Genomic DNA, 24216 nt, shown 5'->3' with positions numbered 1-24216 from the left:
ATGCAGGGCCATGCTTGGTTCCCAGGTCCTGTGACCACAGCATGGAGTGGCCCTGGGGCCGTGCATTCATTGCCAACCCTGAGTCAGACAACACAGTGTGACGAGGCTGCTGCCACCCTGGGCTGTTGTTAGCAGGTGACAGCTTAGACTTTCTGGCCCTGAGAAACTCTGATGCCCAGGGTCATTACTGGCTGGGCCTGGGCGGAGGTCCCATCAGAACCCGCCGAGGGGCATTGCAGGGCTGGGCTGGGAGCACAGGGACTTCTGGGATCCAAGGCGTCCTGGGGGCGGGGCCTCGAGGGGCGGGGCCTCGAGGGCGCAGGCGCTTCAGGCTTCTTTGTGCAGCGTTCTGGAATGTTCAACTGCCCTCTGAGTACTGGCCGACGTGGAAGGTCCCAGAGGTCTGGGAGCTTGAGTGGCGTGGAGGAAGGTTCTAGAAGGTTGGAGCGTTTGGTGGGGACGTTCCAGAAGTTCAGAGAGCTTCCGGGGGTGGGGTAGAAGATTTTGGAAGTTCTGGGCGCTTAGGGCACTGCAGAACATTCTGGAAGTTCCAGAGGCTTTGGGAGAGAGGAAGGTTCCAGAAGGTCAAGAAGCTTGAGGGGCAGGGAATTCCGGAAGGTCAGGGCGCTGGGGGCGGGGAGGGGAAGGGTCCGGAAGGTCAGGGCGCTGGGGGCGGGGAGGGGAAGGGTCCGGAAGGTCAGGGCGCTGGGGGCGGGGAGGGGAAGGGTCCGGAAGGTCAGGTGCTTGGAGTAACTGACGCAGACGGTTCCGGGAGGCCGGGGCCAACGGCAGGGCGGGTGGCCCTGCAGGCTCGGCGGGCAGCCTTGGGGCTTGCTGTGCGGGACTTGGGGGGCAGGCCTGGGACGTGTCCGGGCGGAGTCAGCCCAGGCCCCACAGCGGGACGCCCGGGTCCCTCTGGCACCGCAGCATGCAAATCCGCCGCTTCCTCGGGGGTCCTGCGGTTCCCACACCCACCTGGCGTCTCCTCTCCAGGGGTCCTGGGTCCCGGGACCCCACAAGCGCGTAGCATCAGAGGGGCAGGGCTGGTGGATACTGGGAGGCCAGAGCCCTGAGCAAGGAGCCGTGCACTTGCTGGTCTACACCCTGGGTCTCCTCACCAACAGGGTCAGACACCGCAAAATGATGCTCCTTTGTGCCTTGCTCCTAGCCGTGGGGCAAGCCATGGGGTTCGCAGTGGTGGAGACCAACTTAACGGAGCGGGCGTGTAAGTACCTCTCGGTCTGGAGGAGATGAGACTTCACCAGGTGATCTGGCGTCATTGGAAGGACTGGAACGGAATTTCTAACGTCTCAGCCAGCTTAGAGCTCTGTTGTCAGTTAAAGGGGCTTGGGCACAGTGGGGGTGTGAGCGTGTCCCTGAGAAAGGAAGGTCAGGAGGGGGGAGGTCTTTCTCCAAGGCAGCAGACCCAGAGGCCCGTGGGGAGCCTCTAGCTATAGTCAGGCAGGAGAGGCCGAGTCCAGGGAGATTTCGGAGGGTGCTGGTCTTGTAGGACTGAGGCTGTCTTGCTCAGGAGGGCCACATCCACAGAGCATCGGGCTCCCAGGCCTCCCCCACCCCCGGCCGGGGTGTTACATAGAGCCTGTCTCTGGGACCACAACTCCTGCTGTGGTTGGCTTCTGTCCAAGCACTAGTCCTGCCCAAACTCATAGCCCACTGAGGGCTGAGGCGTGCAGGCCTCAGGAAGTCCTCAGAAGGTGAGGGAAGGACACAGTGGGCTGGTACCAGCGTGACAGTGCCTATGTGGACAGGAGCTCAACACTCCTTTCTTTTCTCTCAGGGACCTATAATTTGAAGTGCCATGAGTGTGCTGTCGTGAACAGTTTCTCTTGTTCAAATATAAGGACCTGTCTGTATGAAACTAGACGCTGTATGGTAGTCTCCATTCGTAAGTACCTGTGTGTCTGTCTGAGACCTTGTGCATCAGTCACCTGCCTGAGCACTTACGGGGGACTGGTGTCTGCACACAGCTCATGTTCCTTGCCTGCTTTGTGCTCATCCTGAGAGCATGTTGTCAGGCTCAGCCCAGGAAAGAGCAGTGGGCTTCCTTGCAGAGCCATGTGCTTGCGAGGTGTACTGTGGACAGGGCTCAGCAGGGTCTCCAGGGGCTGGGAGCGTGGCCCAGCCTCAAGGCCTCCTCACCTCCTCACCTCCTCACCAGGTGGTGCCTCATGGCCCGTTGATTCTGGTCTCTGGAAGGGCTTCCAGCCCAAGAAGTGCACACACCTTGGACATTTGGGGCAATGTCTGCCACACAAGTGGCAGGGCCAAGTGTGGGGTCAGCGCAGAACCTAATTTTACAAGGTGCTTTTGCTTTTACTGGAGGCTCTCGTACTCTGAGAAAGGAGTCCTTTCCCCAGGGCCCTAACCTAAAGCACATGCAGTCAGAGGCTGCTAAGTATCTCATTAAGCTGCCAGGGAGCCTGGTCTAGCGCATGCGCCCAGCTTCTCTGTGAGCCCATTCTCCCCATTGTCTAGGAGTTCTTTGTTCCTCCACATGCCAGTCTGTGTTCAAAGACCCTGTAGAACAATCGTCTGATTGCCACCTCGTCCTTATACTAACCGCGCCACCCTGTTGGCCATCTGCCTATTTGGGACGCAGGCAGGAGTGGAGGGCATGTGCTTTGTTCCCGCGTAGACACCTTTTTCTGTGCAAGTTTCAGCCTAGCAACAGCCTGTGTGGCTGGACCAGCCCCATGGTTCTCATGACAGCAGGACTCGCTTCACGTAACCACGAGAAGACTCAAACAGGGGGGCTTATTACTTACAAGTCCCAAGTCCTGGAACTTCTAGGGCAGGTCTGGGGGCACACAGTGAGGTTGAGGTCACGGTTAGAGACTTTGCAAGATACAGGCCCGGGGTTCTGCTTTTATTGGGGTTGAGGGTGGGCACCTAAGGTTTCTAGGACTCATTGTTTATTGGTAAATTTAAAATATAACACCAGAATTTAAAGGAAAGGGAGAGAAAAAGCAGGAGACCCAATAGGTCAGTATTGGATACCAAGCAAGATCTGTAAAACAAAGGAGCCTGGCATAGGGCCTTTCAACCTGGTCTCTGGCTGGCATCGTGTTTGTTCGTGATCATCCCCTTTGAAGTGGTTGCTTCTTTGAAGTGGATCCTTGAAGAAGATCAGCTGTCAAGGCCACGGTGTGGTGCCTGTGGGAGCCATGGGTGAGTCGTTTGTTGCCACTCTGGGATCAGTGCTTCTGAAGAGAGCTGGGAACTGTGTTTCCCAGAGTCTGATCCTTGCGGGGCTCTAGAGTCTACGCAGCTAAGAGAGAACCTGTGTGAGTTTTGCAAGGCAGAGGTGAAGCAGAAACCATTCATCTTGAGGTTTACACTGATTTGACACAGTCGTGCTAGTCTTACACAGTGTCGGACACCAGGGGACCCATCCTGTTCTCCCTCTTATCCTGCTTCACTCCATCCCATCATCTCTGCAGAGCGTTTCCTCTGAAAGCGGACACACATGAGAAGCAATCAATGAATAACTAAAGTGATGTGACTGTGAGCCAGTCTTTCTCAGCTCTCTCCCTTTTGTCTGTCTCTCTTTCAAAAAGAAAAAAACATTTTTCAAAGAAAGTGTAGAAGAATATCTTTGTCCTTTAGAGAATAAGAATTTTTAAAAGCTAACAAAATAGTGCTGGATACGTAAAGATTAGGATAGATGGGATTACATAAAAATTCATGACTTCTATCCTGAGAAGACATTGACCGACAGCTGCCAGCCACAGATGAGGAAGAACCTCTTCTAAACACATCCCTGCTAAAGGGCTTCCCTTCAGAAGACAGAGTGAACTTCCTATAGATCAATAATGAAGAAGCAGGCCAGCCAATAGAAATTTGAGCAAAGGGGTCAAAGGCAATTTATATTGATATCCAAATGGCTAATAAATATAGGAAAACCTATTCAACATCGGTCTTCTTGGTGGAAATGCAACTTAAAACCATAATACAGTGACCCCAGAAGGATGGCCAGTGTTCAGAATAACCACAGCACAGGTAAGGTTGCACAGGACCCTTTGGAGGACAGTCAGCCAGCCTGAGAGTGCCTGGCGGTGTGTGCTGAGGCCGTGTGTGCGTCTTCAGGACTCCATGACCTTCCCTGGGAGGCTCCTCAGAGGAACTCACGCAGGCTTTCCCAGGACAGGACGAGGGTATCCGCTACAGAAATGAGAAACAACCTGCATGTCCACCAACCATAAACAGCTGCACAGAGGTCCCTCATCTGTCGCGGGAGTTGGGTTCCAGAACCCCCGTGATAGACGAAAACCTGCAAAGTAGCAACCTTATATTTAACTTATTATTTATATATATCTTAAGGCTTTATAAACCCTCCCCACACTCTTATAAACCTTTCCCACACTATTATTAACCTTTCCCACACTCTTATAAATACTCCCTGTGCTTTTTTCCTCCACCCTCCCCTCCGAAGTTAGAAATGGGGAGGCAGTCAGACAGACTCACGCATGTGCCCATCCGGGATCCACCCGGCATGCCCACCAGGGGGTGATGCTCTACCCATCTGGGCAGCTGCTCCGATGTGGCCGGAGCCATTCTAGTGCCTGAGGCAGAGGCCATGGAGCCGTCCTCAGCGCCTGGGCCAACATTGCTCCAATGGAGCCTTGGCTGCGGGAGGGTAAGAGAGAGAGAGGAAGGAAAGGAGGAAGTGTGGAGAAGCAGATGGGTGCTTCTCCTATGTGCCCTGGCCGGAATCAAACCCAGGACTTCCATATGTCGGGCCAGTGCTCTACCACTGAGCCAACCGGTCAGGGCCCTTCCTATGCTCTTAAACACTTTCTACACTCTTAGACCAACATAATTTAACAACATACAAAGTTCTATATGGGTACTTTTTTTTATATTTTCAGTTTTTATGTTTTCAATTTTTTAGGCTTGAAAATGCTTATTTTACTGCAAAAATAATTAAAATAATAAATATATAAAAATGCCTATATACCACAAAATCCCGCAATGCAGAGAGATCGCGAAAAGGGAACCGCGAAATGGCGAGGGACAACTATTCATCAACAGAAAAGCACACAGCTCTGAGAGGGAACAGCACACAATGCCATGCAGCAGCCGGACGGATTTCACCCCGTGAGGTGGAGAAGAGAAGCCTGACTCAGACACAGTGTAGGGTTTCTTTTTCATAAAGTTCAAAAACAGGCAAAACTACTGTATCGGCTGGAAAGGCAGACACCTGTCTCTGGCCTCGGCTGCCCGTCATGCCTGAAGGGAGGAACACCTGTCTCTGGCCTCGGCTGCCCATCATGCCTGAAGGGAGGAACACCTGTCTCTGGCCTCGGCTGCCCATCATGCCTTCCGAGGCTCGTCTGGGCCTGTGCTGAACAGGACACTGGTACATGGTTGGGTGTGCTTTGTGCAAATCCACCAAGCTGTCAACTTCAGAAACTCGACGTGCAAACAAAAGGAAAATAAGGAACTGGTGGTTAGTCAGAAGTTCCTTCTAGTGTTGAGGAGGCAACCCCAGAGCCAGGAGTGGGGACCGGTGCTGAGTTCCAGGAGACAGTTTTTGTGAACACCGTGCGGCTTCAAGGGGAACGTAACTCATGAATTAACCCTTGAAGGAGGCCTGAGAGGAACCCTTGGTCAGGTCGCATTGGTTGGCCACGGTCACGGAGCTGTCTCACCACGGAAGGTCATGACAGTAGTTGTAGCACCCTTTTTGGGATGCCTCAAGTCTGCACTGGGGAGCAGGTTGACATGAAGGGCCAGTGGCTGGGACTCCAGGCAGAGGGGCGCTGGCCAGAGCTCACCCTGGAAGGGCCACGCCAACTGCAGAAAGTCAGCTGAAGGCACACTGAGATGGGCATTCCTCGGGGGTTTGTGTGACCTTTGGGACAGAAGCAACGCCTGATTACTGGTTTCCATCTCTTCTCTAGAATCCTGAGATTGTTGACAAATGGTGAACAGGAAATTTCATTAGTGTAGCTATGTGACAAGGTCCCGTACACTACCACTACCGGGGGAGGGCAGAGCAGAGACGAGGTGGCGGTGCAGAGAACATCTCCAGGACACGTTGCCCATGGAGTAACCCGACCCTGTGGTAGACTTGGATATTCTTCCTCAGTCAAGGATTCTAGCAGCATAGGGTCAAGGGACTAGCAAAAAACAAACAGAAAAAACAAGAACAACAAACAAAAGCATGCATACATAACACACAGAAGACAGCAGAGGAGCAGTAGCCAGAGGGGAAGAAGGGAAGTGGGAGGCAGGATGCAGTATGTAGAAGGTGTCATACTGAGCTGAACACTCGAAACCATGTCAACATAATACATTTTAAAATAAAAAGAAAACTCTAGCAACGCAGCAACATTTTGGTATGTAGGATGTGCGATGGAACTAGTTACCTTGTCATGTATGTGCTCTGGTATTTGGAAGCAGAAATCGTGAAATTGGTGATTCTCATCTCTACTCTGTTTTAGGTCTGAACTCTCGTGAACTACTGGTTTACAAGAATTGTACAAACAACTGCACGTTTGTCTATGAGGCCCTAATGTCTCCACCAGCCCCCAAAACCCTGAGGACAAACAGTTTCTACTGGGTTCTTTGTTGTGGTGGCATGAACTGCAATGAGGGAGGACCCACCAATCTAGAGAAGGACATCCCAGGCGACCAGACATTCGAGGAGAACTTAGAAGCACGGGCTGTGCGCCTGCCGGGCTCGGCCTTCTTCCTGAGCTCGGCCTCCGTCTTGGTCAGCAGGACACTGACGTGAGAGGCCCTCAGCCCAGTGACGGGGTCCCACCTACCCCCACTCCTCAGGGCAAGCTCACTCCCCTTTGCTGTCTTGTGAACCCGACACTGACCCCCAAGCCCCTGTTGGTGAGTTAACCCGTTTACAGCGTATCTCAAGAGCAAACGAGCCCTGGCCGAAGAGCCAGTTGGTTAGAGCGTTGTCCAGATACACCAAGGTTGTAGGTTTGAACCTGGGTGAGGGCACGTACGAGAGTTAACCAATAAATGTACAAATAAACTGAACAAATCAGTATTTCTGTCTTTCAAACCAATAAAAACTTCTTAAAATTTTTAAAATAATTTAAAATGAGAAATAACATTATTTGGGTGCTGTGTACTCAGATTTTGTGGATTTTGTATTTGATGATTTTTTTCTAACGTCATCTCACACATAGTCCAAAAACTTCTGGCTACTTCAGCATCAGAGATGTACTCCATCAAAAGCAAACCAGCCTGACCTGTGGTGGTGCAGTGGATAAAGCGTCAACCTGGAAATGCTGAGGTCGCCGGTTCGAAACGCTGGGCTTGCCTGGTCAAGGCATATATGACAAGCAACTTATGTGGATGTGTCCTGCTCTTCCCCCCTTTTCTCTTTCTCTTCCTCCCCTCTCTTTAAAATCAATGAATAAAATAATATATTTTTAATGTAAATTACAAGGGGCAGTTTACATGTCAGCTGCAAAAAGGTACCCAGGCCACAGGGCCCTGAGCCCCCAGACCATCCCAGCAGCTCCGGCTGGTGCACCACAAGCAGAACCTGTGCTTGGTGATGAGGAGGCTCTGCCATTGGCGACTGTCCCCGTCCCTGTGTGGGGCAGACAGGCTCTGCCAGAACGCGGTGTCTTCACGCAGTGACAGCATGTGTCCCCAGAACTGACATCCAAGCAGGGTGCGGGACCCCGAAGCTGGCTGGGATGGCCCCAGAGTGGCAGGGAGAGTCCAGGGGCTGCTGCTCGTGGGCATGTCAGGAAGAAGGCACTGAGGGGACAGGATCAGCCCTCTTCTGTCTTCCTCCATTTTCCTTAAATCAATACCTGAGCTTAAGTTACTATGATAAAATTGGCGTAACATAAAATGTATCATTTAGAAGGCTGTACTTCAGTGTGTTTTAGTGTGTTCACAACGGAGTGCAGCCACCACCAGTATCTAACGCCAGACATTTTCACCCCAAACAGTCACCCTGCACTGGGGCCCCCACCTGGACACCACAGATGTGCCCTTGGTTAGTGGGGCTGCCTGTGCCAGGGCTCTCTGCAGGGTTCTCAGGAGCTATAAATATCTGTAGTGAGAGGGCGGGGTGAGGAGAGAAAGGGGAGAGGAAACATAATTCCAAGCAGGACTAACAAAAAAGGACGCCCATGTAGACGTCACAGAAGAACCCTGAAGGACCGAAGAGTCAAGACGGGTCTGTAAGCACCACACTGAGTGAAGGGGGTGGGCAGTGACACTCATGGCCACCCTTCCAGGGTCCATGCAGGCCAGGTGACAGTGACATTGTCAGTTCCTGCTTCCGGCTGTGACTCAACCCCCGAAAGTGCAGACTCCAACACGATGAAATGTTTTTCTCACATAACATCTGAAATAAGAATTCTTTTTCTTTTCTCACTGCTGCAGGAAACTTTTTCCAGCTTTCCTGAGATATAATTATCATAAACATGTAAAAGTGTACAACACCATAGCACTGGCTGATGCCTCGAACCCATGACATAATTACTATTTCCTTTTTGTGGTGAGAACATTTAATATCTACTGTTTTAGCAACTTGCAAGTGTATATATAGTTCAATATTGTTAACTGTACTCACAATCTTATGATCTGCAAAGCTTTTCTTCTTACAACCAGGACTTCATACCCTGCTAACCTTCAGTCTGTTCTGTTCCTCTGAGTTGAGCTTTTTTTGGACTCCACATGTCAGTGATAAAATGCACTGTTTGTCTTTCTTGTCTGACTTGTTTCTGATAGCACAGTGCCCTCAAGGACCTCCCTGTTGTCACAGATGGCAGGATTTCCGTCTCCTGGCTGAGTAATATTCCACTGTTACATACACACGTCGTTATCGTCATCATCCATTCATTCACTGACGGACCCTTAGGTGGCTTCTATGTCTTGGCTCTTGTGAATAATATTACCATGAACCTGGGGGTGCCCGCACTTTTTTAAATCTCCTTTTTTATTTCCTTGGGTAAATGCCCAGATGTGGGATTTCTAGATCACATGGTAGCTCTGTTTAAAATTTTTGAAGAAACTCCATACTGGTTTCCATAGCGGCTTCCCCAAGTTGCGTCACCGTCAACAGTGCATGAGGGTTCCCTTTTCTCCACATCCTTTTATTTTTAGGTTAACACAGCTGAAGTACAAGTTATGCAGAGGTTGAAAGTCACTGGATTGAAAAACAGGTCCCAGGTATATACTGACCAAAAAGAAAGAGCTGCACCATGATGTTGGGTAGGGACCTACAGGGGTTTTCAGTGGAAAAGATTAGGCCCCTGGGACAGAGAGCCAGCCTGGGTTCCTCCTGTCACCTGTTCAATATGGCTGCTTAGAGGGGTGGAGGAAGCAGACAGCCACAGGCAGGTGAATGCAGCTCACAAGTCCTTGGGCCGTCAGAGGCTTCTCAAGTGACCACTTGCAATGACAAGTGGGGCAAGGTCAAGGATACTGCTAGAGAGACCTCCACAGAAGAAGCACCTCCAGAGAAAGTGTCGGCTCTCAACCCCTGCCTGGCTTAGAGAGTGTGAATTCCGCTTATGACAGTAGCATTGACTGACAGGTGTTTATCCTTCTACGCTCCGCCCATCTCACATTGGCTAGCGAACGAGGTGGCAGGAGAGTAGTAGGAGGCAATGACATGCCCCCCCCACAAGCACATACGCACACACACATGTACTCACAGGCACATGAGCAGGCGTGAGCACACATGCCTACACACACTCCAAGAACATCAGGGCTGGGGACGCCCCTCTCTGGCCCCTCTCTGCACATTCAGAGAACGGGTAGGGCCCTGGCCACATCAGGGCTGGGGACGCCCCTCTCTGCACATTCAGAGAACGGGTAGGGCCCTGGCCACATCAGGGCTGGGGACGCCCCTCTCTGCACATTCAGAGAACGGGTAGGACCCTGGCCACATCAGGGCTGGGGACGCCCCTCTCTGCACATCCAGAGAACGGGTAGGACCCTGGCCACATCAGGGCTGGGGACGCCCCTCTCTGCACATTCAGAGAACGGGTAGGACCCTGGCCACATCAGGGCTGGGATGCCCCTCTCTGCACATTCAGAGAATGGGTAGGACCCTGGCCACATCAGGGCTGGGGACGCCCCTCTCTGCACATTCAGAGAACGGGTAGGACCCTGGCCACATCAGGGCTGGGGACGCCCCTCTCTGCACATTCAGAGAATGGGTAGGACCCTGGCCGCAGCTCTGGGTTAGGGGACATCCCAGCTCCAAGAGCACTGAGCCCTCACCTACGTTCATCAGTGATGAGGCATTGCAAGGAAGCTGCTCTAGGACCTAGCCCTAGCTTACAAGGCTGGGGTTGGGCTTCGGGGCTGCCACCTTCGTGTCACAGCTGTCACCACAGCTCCTCTGGGCAGGAGAGACCAGCGTCAGACCCTAACTTCACTGGGGCTCGCTGTGTGGGAACACTGAAAGCTGGCACCTGTCTACATCCCCAAGAACTCCAAGCAGACCAGGAGACCAGGAAGGTGGGGTAACGGGTACACAGCAGGGCGGACCACAGGAGAGTCACCCAGCAAGGGCTGGGCTGTTCCACCTGCAGACCAAGGTCAGGCTGCACTCGGCTTGTGTCCCTGGCCAAGGACAGCTGTGACACCATTTGGCGTTGAGGCACATCATACATCTCAACTGTCTGAAGGGTCCTTGGCGGGGTCTGACTCATTGCCCCAGCTGGGTTGTCGCCAAGGCAGGCTCAGGAGCAGGGGACGGATTAAAATACTGTATTTCCCCATATAGAAGATGCTCCCATGTATAGGACGCTCCCACGTACAAGATGCACCTTAATTTGGGGGCCCAAAATTTGAAAAAAATAATAAATTACATAAAGTTGTTGAACTCAAGTTTTATTCGTCATAAAAGCCATACAACTTCTCATCTGCGTGAAAAAAGTGGGAAATGCAAGTAAAAAAATCTACAACCACTGTACAAGATGCACCCAGTTTTTAGACACAAAATTTTTCGGGATAAACAGGTGCATCTTATACGTGGGGAAATATGGTAAAATAAGAAGCAACAGATCAAGGCCCCACATGCTAAAGCTCACACACACCCCGTGTGCTGACTAGAGCCTGAGCCATGGACCCCCATCCCCTCATCCTCAGGGGTGACCCGCACCCTGCGACACACCAGGCACCGTGGGAGGTCACAGAGCCCTGGGGCCTCATTCTCCTTGTCCGAAAATGAGAGCAATGACAGCGAGATCCACCTCATGGGAATGTTGCCAGGTGTTGGTGAAACAGGGGACCCCGATCACGAGTCCACCCTCCCAGGGACAGCTCTGCTGTGTGCCTGCTGGGAAGAGTCCCAGAAGAGTGGGGAGCCCACGACCACAGCCCCAGTCAGAGGCTTCATCCTCCCCCTTGGACGGGCCCCTGAGACCCCGCTTCAAGCCGAGCACAGAGGGTGAGGGTCGTGGGCACAGGCCCGCGGCCAGCACGGACCAAAGCGAGCTCCATCTCTCACCTTTCAGCCTGTGGAGTGACCCTCACCTCCTGGGCACTCACTGCCCCTTAGCTGGATCAGACAGACAGATAGGTCTGTGGCCACCTCAGGGCCACCCCCCAGTTCTGTCTTTGGATTCCCCTGTCCCCAAGGGACTGGAAGTTCTCCCTGGGAGGGGACCCTCGGTGGCTGCAGCCTCCACTCCCTGCAGCCAGCGTGAGGTCTGGGACGCCGTCAACAAGATACACGTGCATGAGCATGACGAATACGCAGCCCTCCCCCTCTTCCTGCTCTGGGCCTTGTGACAAGGAGGTAAAAATACCCAGGGCTCCCTCTCATCTCTTTACAAGATAAGGGGCTCATCTATCTTGCTCCCTCACCCATGGGGGAGGACAGACAGGCTTTCTGTCCATCCCAGCCAGACTCAGCCCCCGGTCCTGAACTCGCACCTGCCCGGGACATTCCGCCCAGCCTGCAGAGGGACCGTGGAATTGCGGAGTGAGGCACCCAGCCAGCTCTTTCCTCTCCTTCCGGCTAGACCCTTCCGGCCCTCATCCCTCCAGCCTTGACCCCTTCCCTGGGCATCCTGGTCGGGTCCAGGGACGCTTTCTCCCATGACGTGATCACTCGGGCAAGATAAAAGGATCCGGCCGAGGGGGTGGAGAGAGCCCCGGCATGGCATTCCGGGCCAGGGCAGACATGTGGATGGCGGGGCCCCGGGGGTCCCTGCGCCGGGCGCACGCCCTGGCCGCCAGTGCCGGTTTGGCCCCCAAGGCAGTGCTGCCCTTTGAAGCCATCCCCCAGTGTCCCGGCAACAAGTGGCTGAGGGTGCTGAAGATCTGGAGGGAGGGCGCGGAGGACCTGCACCTGCAGATGCAGCGGACCTTCCAGGAGCTGGGGCCCATTTTCAGGTGAAGCCTCCCTGCCCGCCTCGCTCACTCACCCTGACCCTCGGTCCCCACTCGCCTCTGAGCCCTTGCTGGGTGCCCTGCACCGCCACGCCCCAGCCGGGTGTCAGTGCTCTGCACCCTGAGGGAGGTGGGGGTGGGCGCTCCGCGGGGGAGTGCCGGTGGCCCTGAGACGACGGGCACCGCAGCCGGTCACGAGGTCGGAGCGCTCCACGGCTCACTGCTGACGGACAGAACACAGACACAGGAGCAGGAGAGGCTCCAGTTAGACCACGGGAAGAACCGCCTGCTCAGAGCCCGGCCGGGAGAAGGGAGAGGCCAATAGGAGACAGCCAGGGTCGCATCCGCAAGTGGGGCCCAGAGAGGACACGGCCCCACCGCAGGGCTCTGCCTGTGTCCCACAGGTATGACGTGGGAGGGAGGTACATGGTCCACGTGATGCTGCCCGAGGACGTGGAGAAGCTGAAGCAGGCGGAGGGCTCTCAACCCCATCGGATGGTCCTGGAGCCCTGGCTGGCCCACCGACAGCACCGTGGGCAGAAGTGTGGCGTGTTCTTGCTGTGAGGGGGAGTCTGGAGGAAGAGGGCGGGCCGGGGCAGCCTGGGCGCGGAGAAGACACAGGACGGGGAAGACCCAGAGCGGGCCTCCCCCGGGGCCCAGCTGGGTGAGTGGAGAGGCTGGGACTGCAGGGCTGTGCTGGGACCGGGCACGGCCGTCTGTCCACGCGCGAGGAAGAGCAGGGCCGGTAAGGAGCGCCCAGTCCGAGCAGGCCACGTGGGGCACTCGGGCAGCTGGGACGTCTGTCCTCCCGCCGGCCCGGAGAAGGGCATTCACTGGCCAGAGGGCCGTGTCAGCAGACGCCGGCGCCCGAGAGCGCAGCAGGCTGCAGCCTCCGTGTGGGCCCCTGTGGGTCTTGAGAGAGGCGAGCTTCACTTAGACGGGGGTACTGGGCTTCGGAGAGCGGGCAGCAGCTCAGAGGTGGGTGGCACCTCTGAGCTCGAATACTACCACAGGGGACTGTGTGAGCACGGGGGAGGGACAGACGTCTGCTGGACGGACGTCTGAGTGCCTGTCTGCGTGTGTGACTGGGTGCTGGTGTGCTAGCGTGTGTGCTCCTGTTTGTGCTGCGTGGGTTCATGCCACTGTGTTTGTGCACGGGTCGCCACCTATTTGCAAAGGTACATATTTCTGATCATAGAGTGTGCATGTGTGTGTGTGTCTGTCTGCTTGTGTGTGCATGATTTTGAGTGTATTGTGTCTTTGTGTGCTTCCCACATGTGTTCTCTGTGTGAGCCTACACACATGTGCCTGCCTACGTGTGCTGTGTGCATCCTTCTGTGCGCATGTGTTCACCCACATCCTATGTGCGCGTGATCGTTCTCAACCCCTGTGGATGGCTGACCTTAGGAAACAAGGTGTTTACACGCAACGTGGCTAAGAATGCAAATCTCCCCTCGTTCCCTGGGGCACCCACGGGACCCCCGGGGAACCTGGGTTCCTCTTGGAGGATATCATGAGAGACGTGTCCCGGTTTGCACATAGAGGAGGTAGAGACCCCACAGGGACCTGAGTAGATATGGCTGCACAGAGGCAGCACTGTCGGGCACAGGGAGGGTGGAGGGGTGAGTCGCCCGGGCTTGGAGCTTGACGCCCTCTGGGCTATGGTGTGAGAAGGCTGGGCATAGATTGACAGGAGGCCAGCCTCCTCCTCACAGAAAAGGACTCCATACCCACAAAGGGTCCAGATAGGTGATGTGAGTGCCAACCATGGGATGACAAGTTGACACAAACAGACTCAGTGAACAGTGAGACCACAGGAGCACGGTCTCAGCTCCGCTGTAGACCTGAGCACCCTGGCCATAGCCCACGGAGCCTCCCGAAAAGGAGGCGTGAGGCAGGGGTAAAAACAGGAGCAGCCTGCCCCCAGAACCAGCAGGCAGCTCCCTGCCGTCCCATGTCCCTTTGGGGGTGAGAAAGATCGCATGCAGGGCTGGGGACCTGTGGCTGACTCGGGGTGCCCTGAAGTTCACGCTCTGACCTACAGAAACGGGCCCACATGGCGCTCGGACCGACTCCGGCTGAACCCAGACGTGATGTCACCACAGGCTGTGCAGAAGTTCGTCCCCATGGTGGACAGGGTGGCCAGGGACTTCTCCAAGGCCCTGATGGCAAGGGTGATGCAGAACGCCCGGGGGAGTCTGACCGTGGACATCCAGCCCAGCATCTTCTACTACACCCTGGAAGGTGTGGGGTCCCCGGGGCTGGCGCCGGCCAAGGACCAGGCGCAGAGAGGGCTGGCAGGAGGCGGCGGTGAGGCCCTGGGCTGCCGTGCGCTCAGCTGCCCCATCCTCCCACAGCCAGCAACTTGGTCCTGTTTGGAGAGCGGCTGGGCCTTCTTAGCCAGAGCCCGAGTCCAGCCAGCCTGAATTTCATCCACGCTCTGCAGACCATGCTCAAGTCCACCATGCAGCTCATGTTCATGCCTAGGAGCCTGTCTCGCTGGACAAGCCCCCGGGTGTGGAAGCAGCACTTTGAGGCCTGGGACTACATCTTCCAGTATGGTGAGGGCCGGGGACCGGATGGTGCTGTGACAGGGACACCGGGGTCCACGGTCGGGGGCCGGATGGTGCTGTGACAGGGACACCGGGGTCCACGGCCAGGGGCCGGATGGTGCTGTGACAGGGACACCGGGGTCCACGGCCAGGGGCCGGATGGTGCTGTGACAGGGACACCGGGGTCCACGGTCGGGGGCCGGATGGTGCTGTGACAGGGACACCGGGGTCCACGGCCAGGGGCCGGATGGTGCTGTGACAGGGACACCGGGGTCCACGGCCAGGGGCCGGATGGTGCTGTGACAGGGACACCGGGGTCCACTGTCAGGGGGAGAACTGAAGCCACACAGAGGGCCGTGGCTTCTTCTCAGTCCCCGAGAGTCGGCGATGAGATGGGGTTGGCCCGGGCTGACCCAAAGACTTGGGCAGGAGAGGGAGACGGGCGCTAAGGGCTAACGCACAGGACGACAGGAGGCAGAGGCTCTGTCTCTGTGCCCACAGCCAACAATTCCATCCAGAAAATCTACCAGGAGCTGGCCCTGGGCCGCCCACAGCACTACAGCGGCATTGTGTCGGAGCTGCTCATACATGCAGACATGACCCTGGATGCCATCAAGGCCAGCTCCATCGACCTCACGGCCGGGAGCGTGGACACGGTCAGGCCACCCACCAGCCCTGCCGTAGAATATGTAACCCAAGGGACACCAGGCAGCGTCCTTCCGAGCCAAGTGTCTCCTGCATATCCCCTGCCAGTCTCTGCCACCAAGACTTCCCGTCTTGGACATCAGCCTCTGAACTGACAGATGGCTCTGGGGGGAGGGCACACGGGACCACCTGAAAGAGGACAGTTTGGCATTAGTGGTGAGAACCCATGCTCCAGGCAACCTGCAGAATGACGCGACCTGGGACACACAACACAGGCCCCATCTGGACCAGCAGGGTCCCTGGAGGTGGGGGGACCTCTGGCACCCCAGCGGCACAGGGGACCTTGCCTGAGGACAGATTACATTTAGCTTTTTTTAAAGATCCTGTAACAGGAAGTAACAGGCTGGTGACAGGAAGGGTAGCACAGGGCTCCAGCTCGTGGAGGAGAGAGCAGACGGCAACCCAGCGTGATGGGGAGGGCAGGTCCTGGTGTGTGAGGAGTGCCGCTCAAGCTGCCTGCCTCTAGACCCAACCTTCTCACCTGCCAACATCTCAGGGCTGCCTTGGGCCTGGCACCCAGGATGCTAAGGCTCAGACTAGTGGCAACAAGCTCCCCGAGCAGAGGCTAAGAAGCTGTCATGAGGCAAGAGGGTCCACGGGAGGGCATATGCCTCAGGGGGCAGTTCTAGGCAGGCTTCCTGGAGGCAGAGACTTCTAGCCAAATGTGGAAGAACCACAGAGAAGTTAGAGAGGCCATGAAGAGTTGGCACAGAAGGCAGCAGTCCAGGGGGACAATAGCGGACAGCAGAGGAAGGCAGTGAGGCTGAGTGGAGGGCAAGTGAGGGCAGAGAGGTCAAGACCCCTGGAAGGCAGGGCCTCAGGCACCAGGCCTGTACCCAAGGCTAGAGGAAGCCAGTGAGGGGAGCGTCTGGGTCATGCTTCTGCTCCCTAAGGGTCCCTCATGTGCCACAGGGTGCAGCAAGGGCTGAAGCAAAGGGGTCAGTAGGCAGGTCATTGCCCCGTGTCTCGAGATACCAGGGGCACGTTGTCATGGGAACGGGACTTAGGAGATGATCCGTTTCCCAGGTCTGAGGCTGGGCTGGGGGATGTCTCTTCCTGCACATGGAAATGGCCCAGGAGGAGGAACTGGTTGAGGTCTGAGTGGCTGTAAATGTCTAGGGGATATAACAGATTGGGAGAAGATGGACCCAGGGTTCCAGACCCCACCCCAAGTAGAAGGCTAGGGTGTGCCCCTCCTGGAGCCCCGAGGAAGGTGAGAACCAGGCCTGCAGTGGCAGGGCCTGGGTCTTCCCTGAGATTGGGGACACCTTCTCCGAGGGACTCAGGAAAAGTAGAAGAGGGGGGTTTAGGATCTCGAGGTGTCAGCTCCCTGGGCTCTGTCCAGCTCTGGGCATGCCATCACCAAGGGTCTGAGAGTACCTGCCCAGGGAGTGGGGCCCCGGGGCTGAGGTGCACAGCTGTGCTAGGGAAGGTCTGAGCCCTGCCCCGTGGCTCCTGCAGACAGCTTTCCCGTTGCTGATGACCCTTTTCGAGCTGGCGCGGAACCCTGAAGTGCAGCAGGCCCTGCGTCAGGAGAGCCTGCAGGCCGAGGCCAAGATCTCTGAAAACCCCCAGAGAGCAAACACGGAGCTGCCCCTGCTGCGGGCCGCCCTGAAGGAGACCCTGAGGTAGGTGTGGCTCACCAGGCTGTCCCAGCCACCCTGCACTACAGTCTAGAAAGCGGTGCTCACCGGGGTCCACACACAGGACCGAGGGCTAACCACAGCTTGGCGCAAGGACACGCTCCCTGCACCTCCTCTTCCTGTCCCTTCAATGTCCTGGACACCGTCCTCCACCATGTCCACCTGAGCTGGGAGGCAGCTCAGGCTGGGGACGCTTTGGCTGAGCTTAGGAGGGGCGTGGACACAGCTCCCCAGTGCCAGAGGGCCCTTGACCTGGACTAGAGAGGTGACGGGCCCTGTCCCAGCTGAGGATCCTTGGCCCCTGTCCGCAGGCTGTACCCGGTGGGTATAACTGTGGAGCGACAGGTGAGCTCGGACTTGGTCCTGCAGAACTACCACATCCCGGCCGGGGTGAGTGAGGCCCCACGGCCCGTCCAGCAGACACCAAACCCAGGGGACATGCGCCCACAGGCCAGCTGACCCCGCCCCTCCCCACCTGCCTGCAGACCCTGGTCATCGTGCAACTCTACTCCCTGGGTCGAAACCCATCCGTGTTCCCGAGGCCCGAGCTCTATCAGCCCCAGCGCTGGTTGAACAGCACCTCCACCACCAGGCTCCCCCACCTGGCCTTCGGCTTCGGACCGCGCCAGTGCCTGGGGAGGCGCGTGGCGGAGACCGAGATGTTGTTTCTGCTGCACCACGTGAGCTGCGGGGCGGGGCTGGCGTGGGCAGGGCGGTGGGCGGCCCGGAGGGCGGAGCGGGCGGGGCTGGAGCGGGCAGGGCGGTGGGCGGCCCGGAGGGCGGAGCGGGCGGGGCTGGCGTGGGCAGGGCGGTGGGCGGCCCGGAGGGCGGAGCAGGCGGGGCTGGAGCGGGCAGGGCGGTGGGCGGCCCGGAGGGCGGAGCAGGCGGGGCTAGGACCATGGATCTGACGACCGGTTGGCCCGTTGGACCGCGCCTCTGTCCTAGGTGCTCAAACACTTCCAGGTGGACACGCTAACACAAGAGGATATAAATATGGTCTACCGGTTCGTCCTGATGCCCTCCACCCTGCCGCTCCTTACCTTCCGAGCCATCAACTAGTCACAGCCGTGCACCGCCCGCCGGCCACGCCACCAGTGCCCCTCCGTCTGACCCCGGCCATCCCTGTTTCTCCCCTGGGCCTTGCTTCCGGAGCCACACCACTGTCCAGCCAGCACCTCGCACAAATGGAACAACCCAGGCCCTCTGAGGTCAGGCCCTGCCAGGCGGTGCAGTAAGGTCAGGGCAGAGCTGGGACAAGTCCTGGTTATATGCCCCGTCTCACCAGCGCCTTCTCCTACAAGGAACACCCTCTGATCGTTGACTCCCCAACCCCATCACCCCAGCACTGGCTCCAGGTTCCTCATAGATTCATCCAGGGGGTCTCTGACCCTGTCCTTTGCCTCTCTCTCCAGTCTCACGTACGCAGTGTTCCTCCCTGCAAGAGCTGACAGCGTCGCCATTTCAGATGCCATGCTTCCCGTCTGCAATGATCCTGCCTACAGCAAACCTTCAAGCGGGCTTGGTATTTGTCCACAGTCTGTTCTGCTCAGCCCAGTCCTCTGCCGTGTGGCTGGTTCCCCTGGCCAAGGGCCTGGATAGACAGGTCACCAGTAGCTAGAAGAATGGTTACCAAGGAGCTGACTTGGACCCCTGAGCAATCAGGAAAGTGGTGAACCCCACTGGTGGGCATCAGGGTGGCTACAGAGAAGCCTCTGGAAGAAGGAGGTGGACCCATCCCAGCCAAGTGTAACCATGTGTTCCCTCTAATAAAGCCCTCTGTTTGAAGTGCTGCCTGCTCCTTCACACTGACCCCCGGGATAGAGGTCACCCTGACCCACTGGGTGGAAGAGGCTTTAAATAGCTGGGAGCCAGCTGGGATCTCTGAAATGGCAGGAGCGAGCAGTCTGCCCCATGCCATTTGGGCCAGGTGACACCCTCCACATAGAAAGGGGTCTTGGAAGCGAGGCTGGGAGAGGGGTTGCTCCCCTCTCCCTTCCCACCCCCATCTCATCCAGTGAGAACCAGGCACTTGAATCACACCGAGACAGTAAGGGAGGAGGGCTCACACCTCTGGCTACACAGCCTAGCCAGCGCCAAGCCACCCTGATGACAACCTGGGTGGTCTCCAGATCCCCTTATGCACAAGAGTCTGCACACACTTCACCACAGTACTCCCACCACAGCAAAGAGGCTTGCTGCCAGGGCCATAGTCTCTACCCTGCCCTGGTCAGGCTCTGTTGCAGAGGACTTGGGAAATCCAAGGGAGGAGAAGTTCTGGACTCTCCACACACACACACACACACACACACACACACACACACACACACGCTGGAGCCTCAGCTCACCACATGGGCCAGCCCTTAGTCCCTCCGAGCCCCAGCTCTTCACAGGGGAATTCTGTGGAATAACTCCCATTTCACCAGCGGAGACACACACCACAAGATGGTTAATTGGAAAGCTCCCAGCTCGCTACTTCTGCGGGCACTCAATAACGGGAATTTCTTCTCCCGCCTCTCAAAAGCCACTTCATGACTTGTGGCCTTGCTCTGTGGTGACCAGGTGATGTGTGGTGGCAGGAGTGCAATTAAAATGTGTCGTTCTGCAAAGCTTGGCACACGTGTGCAGTTGACGTTCGTGGCAGCCCTAAATCGGAAGCACTTTACAGATGAGGAAATCGAGGCGCAGGGAGTTCAGGTAGCTGCTCAGAGCCTCACAGCTCATGCACTGCACCACTGAGCCCAGATGCCACTCCCGTCCCTAGGGCCCTCACCACCTCTCCTCCCCATTGAAGGATGTAGCGTTGGGAGTGAGCGTGCACACTTCAGAAACAACATCCAATTTAAAGCATCTCTGGATACTTTTAAAGGCATTCTCTTGGTTCTTCATGATCCTTTACTTTCACTGTATGCACTCCACAGAGGAGTCCCTCTGTCTTTATTCTGTTTAGAATTCCCTTTGTGCCTTTTGACTGTGAGCATCCATTTGGCTCTGTTTTAAAATCCACCATTTATTCCAATAGTCTTATTCATTCAATAGTCATAACTCTTCCTGTCTTTCTTTTTATTTATTTATTTATTTATTTATTTATTTATTTTTACAGAGACAGAGAGTGAGTCAGAGACAGACAGGAACAGAGGGAGATGAGAAGCATCAATCATTAGTTTTTCATTGCGCGTTGCAACACCTTAGTTGTTCATTGATTGCTTTCTCATATGTGCCTTGACCGTGGGCCTTCAGCAGACCGAGTAACCCCTTGCTGGAGCCAGCAACCGTGGGTTCAAGCTGGTGGGCTTTTCCTTAAATTAGATGAGCCCACACTCAAGCTGGCGACCTCGGGGTCTCGAACCCGGGTCCTCTGCATCCCAGTCCGACGCTCTATCCACTGCGCCACCGCCTGGTCAGGCTCTTCCTGTCTTTCAATGTAGCAATAGTATGGCCTTTATGATACGTCAAGACCTAGAATATCTGTGATGACATGTGCGGGGGGGGGGGGGGGTCCGCTATGAGCCTGTGGTACTCCTGGGCGTTTCTGTTGTTTTTTTATGATTGTCGAAGGGTAATCACCTTCTCAGGGCCACGTGGGTAGTAATTACTTAGCCTGAGGCTTCCCCCAGGTGGAATATTAATCCTGAACTGATGTGGGGTTTTACCCTGATTCTTAGAAAGGAATGTGGCTCCCGCTCTAGCCCTGTCTTAGGAAGCCAACCTGTCTGCTCATCCCAGTTGCGCTGCACAGAATACTTCTGTACCGTGTCTTCAGTGACGTCGTCTTTTTAAAGTACTGCTTTCTGTGGGGTTGTAATCACCATTTCTAAACTCCCACATGTCCTATGCCTTGAATCCTTTCCACTGTGGAACTCTGACCAGCAGATTAAACAACATGGCAACTTGTACCCACCCCTCCTCTGGCAGCTGTTGTACTGGCCAGCTCCCTGGGCGGAGTCCTACCTGTATCAGGCTCTCGAAGATGGCCTGTCCTCTTTGCCAGCCCAGAAGTACATTTTGTACATGCTTTGTTTTAGTTAGAGTTGCTAGAAGTGGAAGGATTTTTCCGAGTGTCCGCTCCATAATTTTGCCAGAGCCTGAAGGCGTTCACTGTAGCATTTAAGAGGAGTTGGTGGCTAGAAGTGTCCGAAGGCTGTGGAGGGGGCAGGGATGACTGCATGTGTGGGGCATCCTCATCATTGTCAGCGCGAAGTCTCACTCTGTTTGCAATTTTTTCAGCTTTCTTACAAAATATATATATATATATATTTGCCTACCTTGCAATAGAGGTCCTAAAATGATTGGCTGTTTGTCTTCTGCACCTGGTAGAATGCTGGAAGTGCCTACCAAAATTTTACATGGCCAAGTATACCCTTTCATTCATTGTTAAACACACATTTATTGGAACTTTCTTCATGTCAAGCAGTATGCTGCATGGTACTAATAAAGACAGGTCCTCGCCCTCAGTGGGACTCTATTTTGTAAATTCAAACTATTGAAATAAAGTGTTGCCCCTGGCTGTTTGGCTCAGTGGTAGAGCATCTCCCCATTTGTGGATGTCCCGGGTTTGATTCTTGATCAGGGCACACCATCTGCTTCTCCACCCCTCCCCCTTCTCTCTCTCTCTTTCTCTCTCTCTCTCCCACTATCATGGCTCATTTGGTTCAAGTACATCGACCCCAGACGCTAAGGATGGCTCCATGGAGCCTCCACCTCAGGCACTGAAAAAAAAAAAGCTTGGTTGTAAGCATGGCCCCAGATGGGCAAAGCATTGACCCCAGACAGCGGTTGCCGGTGGATCTTGGTCAAGGCGCATGCGAGAATCTGTCTCTCTGCCTCCCTTACTCTCACTTGAAAAAGAATAAAAGAAATAAAAGTGCTAACATATTTATTTTGATAATTTGGGTAATGTCAAAAACAATCACAACATAATTTTCTTTCAGTCAAAGGATCCTTAATTTGGGGATCAATAGGCATTAGCAAAAAACAATGAGGTACATCTGTAAGTATTCATACAGAATGATGTTCACCCCACAGTAACTAAAACGGCAAGTCACTGAGTTATGCCAGTATTTATATGGGCTCACACATTCTTTTTCTTTTGTGTGTGTGACAGAGAGACAGATAGGGACAGACAGACAGGAAGGGAGAGAGATGAGAAGCATCAATTCTTTCTTGCAGCAACTTAGTTGTTCACTGCTTGCTTTATCATACATGCCTTGACTGGGGGGCTACAGCAGAGCGAGTGACTCCTTGTGACCTTAGACTCAAGTTGGTGAGCCTTGCCCAAACCAGATAAGCCCACGCTCAAGCTGGCAACCTCAGGGTTTTGAACCTGTGTCTTCCATGTCTCAGTCCGATGCTTTATTCACTGCGCCACTGCCTGGTCAGGCTTTTCCCCCCCTTTTTTTTAGTGATAGAAGATGGGTAATAGACAGGTATAGACAGACAAGAAGGGAGAGGGATGAGAAACATCAATTCATAGTTGCGGAACCTTAGTTATTCATTGATTGCTTTCTCATATGTGCCTTGACTGGGGGCCGGTTACCCCTTGCTCAGGCTAGCAACCTTGAGCTCAAGCCAGTGACCTGGGGCTTCAAGCCAGTGACCCTTGGGCTTAAGCCAGTGACCATGGGGTCATGTCTGTGATCCCACGCTCAAGCCAGCAACCTTGCACTTTTGAGCTGGTGAGCTCATGCTCAAGCCAGTGACCTCAGGGTTTTTAACCTGATCCTCAGTTTCCCAAGCCACCGCTCTCCACTGCACCACCAACTGGTCAGCTGGGTTCACACACTCTTGAAAATACAGCCACACCTCACATACATACACACAACCATAATGTAAATATATATTCTACTGTATTTTAAGCAGAACATTAATATTAAAGAGAAAAAATGTTAAAGCCTCTAGAAATCAAAGACAAATACCCAATAAAGTTGTCATGACAACATAGATGTCAGAATACAATGGGCTTCCAACTCCCAGAACCAAAGTGGATTACAACTTAATTTTAAGAACCATCATCTGGAAAAACCAACTTTGAACTAAACTAAGAGGACTCTTCAACCAAGGAACACTGAAGAAGGCACACTAGACTGGTAGGAAAAGTGGAAATGCGGAGAGGGCTGCCCAGCTCCCCGGAGCGAATGGCAGCCAGGAGAGACTTGCGTGGTGGGAAGTGAGTTTAGCAGAGAGGGGAGAGTCCTGAGTCCCAGGAACAAAGCCCCAGCCTGCAGCTCCAGAGCCTAGAAGACGCGTATGGACAATATTTAGCTGTGAAACAAGTCAGGATACTGTTTGTAAGAAAGAAACAGTTTTCTCAGACCCAGGATTCTTCTTAAAGGGACCATGCAGTAAACCTCTCTCACAACCACTCACCCGGGGCTCCAGGGGACAGGGAGAGAGGAGAGGACCGGAGCAGTGGGAAGAAAGTGTAATCTAGGAGGCACAGGGAGAAACACTTTGAGGGACAGCCACCCTAACCCCTGGGCTGAGTCACTCGCCAAATCTGAAGAGAATATTTCTCCTGGAAACAGCAATACCAGCAAAGGGAAGCAGGACACCAGTCAAACAAGCTCTCCTGCGGCACTCAGAGCAGAGCCGCTTAGAAGGAGGGAGCTTTCAGGACTACAGTATGGAGTCTTAGAGTCTGAGCTGCAGTGCCCCCACTCACACTGCTGGAGGGGAGGAGGTGGCGGGATCCGGAAGCGTGGTTCCGGCGGTGGGGGTGGAAGCCAGCCAGCCATGACTGAGGCCCAGGCATAGGCTCACTCTCGCCCAGTGGGGGCAGAGGGGATTAGTGAAAGTGGTCTGGGCCGCCTGCAATCCCACCAGCGGGGGTAAGGCGGGAGTCCCGAAAGGGGCAGAGACCCACTGCTGAGCAAGGGCACGTGCAGGCACAGGTTCACTCAACCTGTGACCTGTGGAGCCAGGCTTGCAGCCCTACACAGGAGCCGGCTCCACCCATG

General features: G+C 55.0%; 2 protein-coding genes across 4 annotated transcripts; both read left to right on the top strand.

Moving 5' to 3' along the window:
- The first annotated feature begins 350 nt into the window (after window positions 1-350).
- Window positions 351-7033, top strand: GML (glycosylphosphatidylinositol anchored molecule like). The gene is made up of 4 exons (XM_066264606.1): window positions 351-440; window positions 1125-1225; window positions 1799-1906; window positions 6468-7033. The coding sequence occupies exons 1-4, from the start codon at window positions 355-357 to the stop codon at window positions 6758-6760; spliced, it is 588 nt and encodes a 195-aa protein (XP_066120703.1). The 5' UTR covers window positions 351-354; the 3' UTR covers window positions 6761-7033.
- A 5076-nt stretch (window positions 7034-12109) lies between these two features.
- Window positions 12110-19048, top strand: LOC136329424 (cytochrome P450 11B1, mitochondrial-like). Of its 3 annotated transcripts, none has more exons than XR_010730185.1 (10): window positions 12110-12366; window positions 12768-12923; window positions 14408-14607; window positions 14721-14924; window positions 15417-15571; window positions 17082-17248; window positions 17575-17653; window positions 17749-17943; window positions 18209-18471; window positions 18676-19048. XR_010730185.1 is itself a non-coding variant. In XM_066265544.1 (9 exons), exons 1-9 carry the CDS (start codon window positions 12131-12133, stop codon window positions 18320-18322), a joined length of 1506 nt encoding a protein of 501 aa, XP_066121641.1. In that variant the 5' UTR covers window positions 12110-12130; the 3' UTR covers window positions 18323-19048. The 3 variants fall into 3 exon arrangements, 1 of the variants encoding a protein (XP_066121641.1); XR_010730184.1 differs by having other exon boundaries at window positions 18209-18499; XM_066265544.1 differs by having other exon boundaries at window positions 18209-19048.
- The last annotated feature ends 5168 nt before the right edge of the window (window positions 19049-24216 follow it).

The sequence above is a fragment of the Saccopteryx bilineata genome, chromosome 3 (genome assembly GCF_036850765.1).
Source record: "Saccopteryx bilineata isolate mSacBil1 chromosome 3, mSacBil1_pri_phased_curated, whole genome shotgun sequence".
In the NCBI taxonomy this organism is placed as follows: Eukaryota; Metazoa; Chordata; class Mammalia; order Chiroptera; family Emballonuridae; genus Saccopteryx; species Saccopteryx bilineata.
The sequence above is the reverse complement of the archived record's forward strand: the minus strand, read 5'-3'. Positions and strand labels throughout refer to the sequence as shown.